We start from the raw sequence: 10,360 nt of genomic DNA, 5'->3' as shown, positions 1-10,360 counted from the left end.
TGTGTTCCCTCTCCCTCCTGAACGCGTTACTATTTGATAGGCTCTTACGAAATAGCTAAAAAGAGCTGGAGATTCGGCTTGCAGGGAGAAATGCGGAATTCTTGATCCAAAGGAATCGTTTGGAGCCGATTCCATCCCGCTTTCCCAGCCACGAGCATCTGCAGCGTGCTCCGTCATGCTTTCGGTCCTGCTGCAGGGGGAAATGGGTTAACTCTTCTAGGTAAGAGTAAGGAAAAAAACCCTCAAAATAAGGAACGATGATTTAAAAACGGATATTTGAAACTTCCTGGTTTTAAAAAGGGGAATTTAAAGTAGCACTTGAGCTCCACTCAGCGTCTCTTTTCGTCTTGACTCCTCAGCAATAGTTTTTTTTAAAAGTTTTGAATTTTTTTCCTGTTTTTTTTTTTTTTCTCTTTTTCCTTTTTTTCGGTGTGTTGTTTAAAGTCGCTCACAGCGCCAGGAGGGCTCATGGGGCGAGGATGTCCCATGGCCACGAATAATCGGAGGGAACAGCTGGAATATTGATAAGGGGGGCAAACGGAAATCAAATGAAAAGTAGAAGGCAGAGAAGCGAGGGAAAGGAAAGCAAAGCACGTCCTGGAGCTGCGAGCAGCACAGAAGCCCCCTGAGGAAATGCCTGCTTGATGCAGCCTGTCTGGATGGGCTGGGAATTTTAACTTCAGCGCTGCTTTGGATCCAACAAGTTGAAATCTCTCTTCTCCCTGCAAAACTGCAGCGGCAAGGGCAGGGATCCACAGCTGGCGGGGAGCTTGGGTTTGGTCTCAACCTGGATCTTTACAAACTGCTCTGCCACTGGCTGAGGGCAAAGGGTCTAAGAGGTGAGTCCTTTCAATCATAGCGATGAGAATAAGCGATTCTAAAAGGAGTTTAAGAGGCCTTTTTCTATCGCGGCTGACGCTGGCAGGACGAGACGATTGATAAATAATCCAGTGCAGACTCTCGAGAACCGGCTCCAAAATATGCAGATGGATTTATTTACATGCACAGGCGTAATTACAACAGGGAGGTAAAGGAGGCGGGGGAGGGGGGGGGACGCTAATCAGGGGTAAAGAGGGGAGCGGGGGAAACCAATATGGGAATCCTTGACCCCAGAAAATTTGCTGGCGAGGCAAAATTACCTTGTCCCTCCACTCTGCCTGCCCCCACCCCCCGGCGCAAGTTCAGAAGCGAAAGAAACTGGAATGTGTTAGGAGGGAGGACGACAGGAAAAAAAAGAATTGTACTTATCAGAAACACATTGTCTGCCTTAGAGCCGCTTGCCCTCCCGTGCCAGCTGGACGCGCAATAAATACTTGAGAAATCAATAAAAGGGGGGTTACGTGCAGATACAGAGCTTTTCTTTCCCAGTTGTTGGGCTGCGGCGTTCTTTTCTTGGGTTTTTTTTTGGTTTTTTTTTTTTTTTTCTTTCCCGTAACTCCGCCGATGTTTCGGGGGCGCGGGGGTGTCCCCGGGCTTTGCAGGGGCGCAGCTCCAGCTGCCGGGCAGCTTCATTAACAGAGCTCTGTAATTAACCCCGGGGCTGGCTCGGGTTAGACCCGGACAAGCGGCGCTAAAGGCGCAGTCAGGACCCCACAGCTTTTCCTCAAGAGCTTGGAAAAAACCCCAAAGCAACAAGCCCGGAGCGCGGGCCGCTCGTGCGCTGCTCTTGGCGCATCCTTCCCATCCTGTCGGATCATTTTCCTGCGGTAATTCCCGGGTCAATGTCCGACTCTCGCCTTCCATCCCGGGAAAACGGGACGGAGCAGCAGCGCTTAGGAGCGGCAGGCTGGGGATGCTTCTTAATGAGGCACTAATTACACTTAGCTAATTACAGTTAGCTGATTGTTTTCTGGCGCGTTCCAGGAGGACTCCAGACCCCGAGAAGAGCCGGGAGGACAAATAAAATCGGTTGTCGGATGTTTTGGTGGCTGCGGGTCTGTTTTCCCACACATCGTCCCGTTTTTCACCATTGTTGTTCATCTCTGCGTCTCTGTAGTGACGATTTTGGGGGTTGGAGGCAAAAAAAACCCCCAAAAACCTGTTCATCAGGAGCTCATCGAGTCTCAGGAGCGCAGAAAGTCTGAGATAAAGTCTGAGCAGGACCCGAAATAGAAACGGGATTGGCAACCCCGAGAGTTTTTTTAATATTTGCAGCGATGCTTCCATTCGGGATATTTTTTAATTTACGGTTTAATTATTGCTGGTGAGGAAGGTTCTTTAAATCAGTCGGGGCCGGCGGGTTAATGGCTCGGGATGGTTTCAATGAGCCGGGAAAGGCAAGGGCCCCTCACTCAGCCCAGGGAAACCTCGGGGTACGAGTCAATGGGGTTAACTAGGCTCGACATGAAAACACGAGTATTTCAGCTGGCTTTTAATTGTTGGCTAAGAAATTCAGTTAATCAAATGTCAAACGTTTCCCTCCGCTCTGGTCAAAAGTGAAGAAGGCTCTTTTCCTGAGCAGGAGAGGGAATCCAAAGGAAAAACCAAAATAATCCAGAAATAAACCTCTGCTCTCTGAGTCTCTCACTTGATTTTAGTTGTTGTGTTGATGGGGTTCTCTGTCTTTGAAAAGCTACGCTTAAATGCTTGATCATTCCCCTCTGAATTTTAGTACCAATCTTATCTTTAAACCAGGGTTTATTCCTTTACTTTTCTGTATGCATATATATGACCTGGAGTATTTGTATGATTTATTTCAGGTCAAATTTAGGACCTTTAAATATATCTAATAAACCAGTAAGGATGTTTCAGACTGTACCAGACACTTCGTCTTACGTCAAGGTAAGACATGACAGCATCTTTAAACAGGTAATGTCAAAAATTCCAATCCTCCCAAATTCACGGTCGTTTGTATTGGTTGAAAATCTCATTCCCTTTCTTACTGAATTTAGCAGGAGAAAAATCCCTTGATCTTCGGTGGGAGAAGGGGCAGAGGCTGAAATATCAAATTTCTAATTTTGGAAATGTGCAGGGCTGAGTCAAAAGTTGTCTCATTGGGGACAAACAATGAGTTCAGGTGGGCTTGTCTTTTCTCCTGCATCGATGCTGCGTTTGCTGGGTTATCCTCTAGTCAGGGTCTCCTAAATCCCAGTGTGGTCCTGGTTTATTGCTCTGGAACCACCGCCACCATGGGGCTGTGCTGCTGGGTTAAATCCCAGACTTCTCTCATAGTGGTTCCTTGAATTTCCTCCCAATTTTCTGCTCTCCCAGCCCCTCTTAGTCCCAAACCAGAGCTAAATTTCATTTCTCTTCTCCGCCGTGCCAGCTCCTTAATTCCAGGTGCAGGGTGATCTGTGGAGTTGTGCGGTTTCTGAAAGGTCCATTTCAGAATGGATTTAGAGGGGGGAAATGTTGAATGAGTCAAAGGCAAACATCTCTGTCAGCTGCTGAAGCAATGGATTGTCACACCAGGCAGTGCTGTGTAACACAGATTTCTTTCCGTGCTCCTGGTGGTTTTCCTTGAGTGTTTCCATGCAATTTTGTGGGGAAATTAACTTCAGTTGTTGGTTTTGAACTGATATTACCAGACCTTGCACTCCAAATACTTGCTTGCATATATATTTTTTTTTCTTTTTTTTCATTTAAAAAATGGATCTTACAATTCTTTCAATGGCCCACTTCTGCCTCTTTCTGTTTTAAAGATTAAAACAAAAACCAAAGCAGGGTTGGCACAGCCTTGTCCCTTTGTACCTCACTTGAGCTCTCTATTATATTTGACATCATATAGGGGTTTTTCACAACAGTTCCCAAGAATGTAAATAAACCAAGCCTGGGACATCTGGGTTACACGTTTGAGGCAAACCCTGCATGCAGCAGCACTTAGGGAAAATCTAAACCACAACCTCTCCTGTCCCTGAAGAAACACAGGAGGGTGTTAACTAGAGTTGGGTGGATAATTTGTAATGAATAATTTATTACAGGAATTCGCTCTCTCTTTTTTCCCCCTTTCCCTCTCTCAATGATCCGTGCCCCAGTTGGGATTTTCATGTGCATCCGCATTATTGGGGATGATTCCTGTGGATAATCCCGAGGTTATGGCTCAGTTTGGGTGGCTTGTTGGGACAGTCAGCAGTGGAAATACCAACTTGGGATGATCCCAGGTCAGCTGGCATTGGGTGAACTCGTGCAGCTGCTCCACGTTTCTACAGCAGATCCAACCAGGAATGGGCAGGATTCCCTGTTGGGTTGATATCCCCCAAGATCCCACTCCCATCTCGGTGTTTCAGGGCATGTTGGTGAGTTAATTCTGCTCATTAAGTTTGCACAGCTCTGGACCAGGTTCTGAAACACCAGAAATTTTGTGGAGAACAGCTGAAATTCAGGTCTGGGGAAGGCAAATCCCTCCGAGTCCAAGCGAAGGGAGATGTTCCCCAGTGCGTGACTGGCTGTGGCGTTGGTTCCCTTTGGAGCTGGGGATGTGGGCAGTGCTCCGGGATGCTCTGCTTGCAGGGAGGAGATGAAGGCCCTGGGACATCCTCCAGTGTGGCATCACTGCCCTGGGTGTGGAGGCAGATCCTGGCCTGCTCCAGTTAGGAGGAAAGAGGAAAATTCCTTTTGAATTGAGTGGAACGGAGACCCAGGGCTGAATAACGGAACATTCCAGCAGAGCTGGGGGAGCCTGTCCCTATCCCTGTCAGGGCAGCCTCCTTGTGAAGCGCAGCCCTGCAGGAAAAGGCTGGAACAGAGCTCTATTCCTGGGAGTTTGTGCCATATCCACCAGGAAGAGCTCTCCAGGTGGGACTCACAGTGTGGAGGGAGGGATGAGCTGTGGGATGCCGGGCTCTGCCTCTAACCCAACCCTTCCTCCTCAGCTGACGTTGTTTTGGGCAAGGATTCTGTCTCTGCTGTTTTGTCTGCAGAGCTTCTTCCACCCCGATGGCACTGGGGAAAGGATTTGTTCCTGTCCTTAAAAAAAGCAATGGGATTTTGATGGAGTCTGATCCAAAATCCTCCGGAGACAAAGGAAATGTCTGCCACCAACCCTCAGTGGTTGGAGTCGGGCAGCTCTGTCACAGTGGGACCAAATGGTACCAGGGCAGCTCACTCAGAGCTGTTCAAAAAAGTGGCAATGGGGTGAAATCCAGGGAAGTTTGACCCTTAAACACATGGGTGAGGTCAGTCTCTGCCCCTCGGAGTTTGGTGGCAGCTTCCAGTGACTCAAACGCGTCCAGAGGGAACAGAGAGGTGCTGATGGTGCCTGAGTTATTCCCAGGAGAGCTGGGATTGATGGATGTTCCAGGCAGTGGGAAATGTGGCTGTGGATGCACTCCCGGGTGGAGGGAGCTCGGTGCTCCTGAGCAGGGCCCCTCACTTCCCCGTCTCCCAGTGTGGCTGCAGCCAAACAGGGGCTGGTCCCACTGAGACCCCGCTGCCTTCCTTCCCCTCCTGCTTCCCCACACCGACCTGGGAGGGCTTCCCAAGCTCTGGGGAGCACCAGGTTTGAAAAGCAGAAGATTGAGTCCCAATTCCTCTCTCTTTCTGTGTCTATTCTTACTACTTTTCACGTCACTCCTTCTCCACAAAACCTTATTTGCTGTCTTATGGATGGGAGAAGTATTTTCTTCGTTACTTTTGTGGGATGTGGTGGGATTCCACCAGAAAAAGAGAGATTGGGATTGATCTTTCCTACAAATCCTCCCCGACAGATGGACAGGGTGGATCAACTCCGGGTTTACTCTGTGCCTTGGACAGAAAATGCCTCGTCTCTGTGGCTTGGAGCCCAGGGGGTGTTCCACAGGAATTCCCAGGAGGAACAAACTCACCCAATATCCCGTGAGCACCTCCAGGCCACGGAGCTCTTGCCATGGCTTTCCAAATGCAGACTGAGGGGTGAGGTGAGGTGAGGGAGCTGCAGGAGGATTTCATTCGAAAACACTTCATTTTAACAAGGACTTTTACATGGAGTCACTCGGATTGGAGCTCAGCCTCTCGGTTCTGTGACCTCCATTTCTATCACAGCACAGAGGAGTATGGAAAGCACTGATACCAGATCCCACAGAACTCCTGACAGGGGAACCCAATCTCACAGAACTCCTGATGCTGAATTCTCTCTCATATCCACTTCTTGTAGGGGCCTTAACTCAGTGGAGGGCTGGGAATCCGTAGAAATAAAAAAGAATTTTGATCCTTCATGGCTGATTCTGCAGAACTGCTGAAGAATTTCTGTTCCTCAGACCATTAGGGACTGACTGACCTGTGAGTATTTCGTAGTTCACCGTGTGTCAGAGGGCGCCAATCTCATCTAAACACAGGGACTTGACTTTAGGGAATGAAACGTGGAATATAATCGGGAAATGAAATGTTAAAAGAAGACAGAGCTGGAATCCTGACCGGAGGGATATGGGAAGAATTAGGGCCATAAGCATAGCACCGTGACCTCTGAATACTGATTTTTGAATTATTCCCATTGCCACGAGCTCCTCAGGGCTAGAGCAGCCCTCGCTCCCCTCCTGCCCCGCCAGTCGGTGGTTTCAGATCCGTGGAAAGGCGGCACGAGAGCAATTCTGGGGGTTCATTATTCACCCGCGCTTTTCTTCTGCCCTCGGGCAACGTCCGAACGCTTCGTGTGCCCCTTTATCGCCTGCTCCTCGCACACTCAGCGCTTCTGCTTTCGCTTCCCGTGCCCTGCCCTCCCCGAGGCAGCCGGGGCCGGGGTGAGCCTTCCTCCCTTCCTGCTCCTGGAGCTACTTTTCCTGCTCCTGGAGCTCCTTTCCTGCTTCTGGAGCCCCTTTCCTTCTCCTGGAGATACTTTTCCTTCTCTTGGAGCCCCTTTCCCACTCCTGGAGCCCCTTTCCTGCTCCTGGAACTCCTTTCCTGCTCCTGGAACTCCTTTCCTTCTCCTGGAGCCCCTTTCCTGTTCCTGGAGATGCTTTTCCTTCTTCTGGAACTCCTTTCCTTCTCCTGGAGTTCTTTTCCTTCTGGAGCGGGGCTCCCCCTTTAAGCCCGGCTTTAACGCAGCCCTAAGGTTCGTGGTGCAGCACAAAGAAGGATATTCATGGAGGGAAAAGGGGCTGCGTGGCTGGGAACAATATTGGGCTTGTTCTTGCTCTCCCTCCGCCTGGAAAGTTTACAGAAGCCCTAAAGAGAGAGGGGGTAAACTCTTTTTTTAAGGACAAAACAGTGAGGTTTTCTTTGGGGCGGGCACTGCCAAACCCTGGCACGGACACGTCCCTTTCCCGCCGAACAGGAGCAGGGGACAGGTTGCCCAGGAAAAAATATCCCGGGATTTCGTTGGTTTTGCGGCGGGATTGGTGCCTGATGGACCGAGCGAGGGGAAGGCGCTGCAGAGGGGTCAGCCCGCAGGTGCTCAGGGATGCGCGGGTGGAAACCTGCCCGTGTTCCCAGGAGCAGCTGGACAACCTGAGCCCGGCAGGAAAGGGAAAACCAAAACCTCCCTGGACTGTTTTTCCCCGGTCCGGGTGCTGATGTTCCTACTGAGTGCATCCTCCAGCGCTTCATCCTTTTCTGCTCATTCTTGTTTCCCTTTTCCCCCTTCCTGGCATCCCGGAGGATTCCAGTCCCTCTCCCTGGGCTCGGGAGGACGGGACAGGCCCCTCCAGAGAAGGTGGGGACCGCAGCGGCTTCGGGGGCAGAAGCTGCTGTGAACTCCCACGCCACTCACCCTCCACGATCACTAATTCCGTGTGGACCCAGTCGTTTCTCTTCGTTTTCCCTTTTGACACCCATTTCTGGGATCACAAACGCTGCTGAACTGTCGGGCTTCAGCAGCTCGTTGATGAACGCCTTGTGACAATTCCGTGCGTAAGGATTTCGGTCTCGTTTGCACCCTCTGCCCTAAAGAGGAAAGCCCCTCTCCGCGTGCCCGTGTCCTGCCGTTTCCCCGTGCTCAGCCCCGCGCTCTTAGGGAAGGGCTGGCATTGCTCCTTCCCCGCTTTACCTTCAGGACACGGCCTGAATCGAAGTCGAGGTGGGAGAAAAGTTGTTTTTCTCCTGGAATTGTGACGTGTTGGAGCTTTCTAAAATAAACCAGACTCCCGGGCACAAGGGACGAGCTTTTGCAGTGACCTCCGTCTTTAGGCAGCAGCAACCAACCCCCCTCCCCAGCTCCGCGACCTTTTAATGGCTCCATTCTTTCCCGATTTACAGAAAAACGCCCCCCTCCCAATATGCTGGATCCAGGGAATTTCATATCCCAGCCCTCCCTACGCTCTCCGGCCCCGTGTTTAGAAGGAGAGGAGGTGTGGAGGGAAAGGGCAGCAAAAAGGGAAGAAAAGGGAGAGTGAATGCTAAGGGGGGAAAATGCTTTAAATCTTTCCTGTAAATCTCCAAACATATGAAGTCTGAGGAACAAATTCAAAGCAGGCACGGCCGCCTGAAGAGAAGTTCGAGAGAAATATTCTGTTCCATTCAAGCGCATCAAGGGTCTCGCTGAAGTCTTGTTTGGCTAAGGTCAGACGAGACTGGGTTCTCCAATAAAAATAAATCTCAAATTAATTATGGCCTCAAGCGAGGGGCCAGACGTTCGGAGCTAGTGCACTGCAGCCTGTTTTTTTGGCCTTCGGTATTTTTGTTTTTTGTGCCTCAGCTTTTCAATAATTGCGGGATGGGGGAGGGAGGGAGGGCGGGGGCTGTTTTATTGGGACATGGAACTCAAATAAAAGCGGCCAGGACACCGCTCGCCCCGCTCGCCCCTCATTGCCAAGCAGCTTCAAAGCTCCTGCATCTTCTCCACTCCACTTTTAAGACTTTAAGTTTTACTTAGTACCGATTAGCGGGGAATAACTTCCCGGCTTCAGGTTCCCAAATCCCCTGGGCTGTTCCTGTGGGGAGGAGGGACCCCATCCTTCAGTTCTGCAGCTGGAAGCCTCTCCTGATTCCCTTTTATTGCTGCAGCTGAAAAGAGGAGGTTTGCCCAATTAGTTCGGTCTAAAATTGGGATTCGCTTCTGGGGATCGAATCCCAGGGCTGCAGTTTGGGCTTTTTGCTCGTAAGAATGTGGGGTTAGAACACAAACAAAACACGTCGCGTTTTTCTTTCTGCGGCGGGGTCGGTGCCAGAGGAAAGGCAGAGCCGGGGATTTTAAACGTTCTCTGGAGCTGGGGGAGAGTTTTCCTCCAGTGAAGGATGAACTCTGTCCCCCTGCAAGTACAGAATGATGAGAATTACGTGTAGAGTGAATAAATGTATAGCAAGTTATGGAGAAAATCATATTATTAGATGGATAACAGACACAATGCACCCAGCGCAGGCTCTGTAAATACGCGTGTACTGGAAGCTCCTCTAAAGAAGGGGACACTGTGCCACAGTCAGCGGGAAACGAGGCACTTGCTAGCGACAAAGCCAGGGCGTGGATGTCTGGGGGGTTTTGAGCTGCCCTCCCCATCACCGCGTTAGTTCACAGCGACAGTTCCAGGCTGGGCACAACGAGAGCTCAGCTGATGCTGTTGGGGTCAGAGAGGGTGACAGAAGCCAATCCCCTCTCCCATCCTCGCAAAATCAGATTCGCACCCTGCAGTGGGGCTGGGGAAGGTTTTCACTGTGTTTATTCCTAGGGAATAACTGGCGGGTTTAGTTAGGAAGCGATGCCCGCTAATCCCGTGTGGGTGACAGACAGAAAACCCAAATCTTTGGGGTTCTGTGAGGGACTGGCACCGAACTGCACCGAGGGTTAATTCCTTTGGGTCCGGACACCAAACAGCTCCAGGCCACATCCCCCCAGTGGATCCTCTTTCCTTTCGTTCGGATCGCGCCGAACGCGGCGTTTTCACCTTCTCCGTGTGGGGCTGCAGCCCCTGGACCCAGCCCTGGGGACGGGGAGAGGAGGTGGGGACGTGCCGAGCGCCTGAGATCGATATTGAACTAATTAAAAACGCCGCTCGACAATTCCGTTACATTCATTAACGGAGTGAAAGATAATAATAATAATAATAATAATAATAGTAGAGGAGTAACAGATTTCTACCAGCCTGTCCCGATGTAAGCATTTGAAATCTTCCGTGGCTGCCAAGATCAAATGATTTTCCAGATGTCTGGTGGTGACCACATTAAACAGATCCTAATTCCTCTGCTGTACGTACATGTGCATCCAAAGGGCGAGCAACAGACCCAGAGTGGCGCGCATCGCTCAGCCCCGTGCCCGGCTTTCCCCCGCCTGTCTCGGCTCCCTTCTTCTTGGTTAAATGCCCTTCAGTAACAGTTAATTCTCACTTCAATAACAGTTAAATTCTCAGTTCAATAACAGTTAAATTCTCAGTTCAATAGCAGTTCAAACCTCAGTTAAATACTCAGTTAAAGAACAGTTAAATACCCAGAGTCACGGCACAACCACCTAGGATGATTCAGAGCTTGGCGCACGGAGGTTAGGAATATTCCAGCCTTTTCCAAAAAACTTTGGTATAAC

General features: G+C 50.3%; 1 protein-coding gene across 2 annotated transcripts in view; it reads left to right on the top strand.

The window, feature by feature from the left end:
- The first annotated feature begins 387 nt into the window (after window positions 1-387).
- FLI1 (Fli-1 proto-oncogene, ETS transcription factor) overlaps window positions 388-10,360 on the top strand; it is an 85,318-nt gene continuing 75,345 nt past the window's right edge. The window contains exons 1-2 of one of the 2 annotated variants that reach the window (XM_032133771.1): window positions 388-839; window positions 2,700-2,781. In XM_032133771.1, coding sequence (XP_031989662.1) covers window positions 2,743-2,781 — 39 coding nt within the window. In that variant the 5' untranslated portion in view covers window positions 388-839; window positions 2,700-2,742. Of the gene's footprint in view, window positions 840-2,699; window positions 2,809-10,360 lie in introns of both variants that reach the window. The other variant, XM_032133770.1, reaches the window with a different exon arrangement.

Source organism: Corvus moneduloides, chromosome 25 (assembly GCF_009650955.1).
Source record: "Corvus moneduloides isolate bCorMon1 chromosome 25, bCorMon1.pri, whole genome shotgun sequence".
NCBI lineage: Eukaryota > Metazoa > Chordata > Aves > Passeriformes > Corvidae > Corvus > Corvus moneduloides.
The sequence above is the reverse complement of the archived record's forward strand: the minus strand, read 5'-3'. Positions and strand labels throughout refer to the sequence as shown.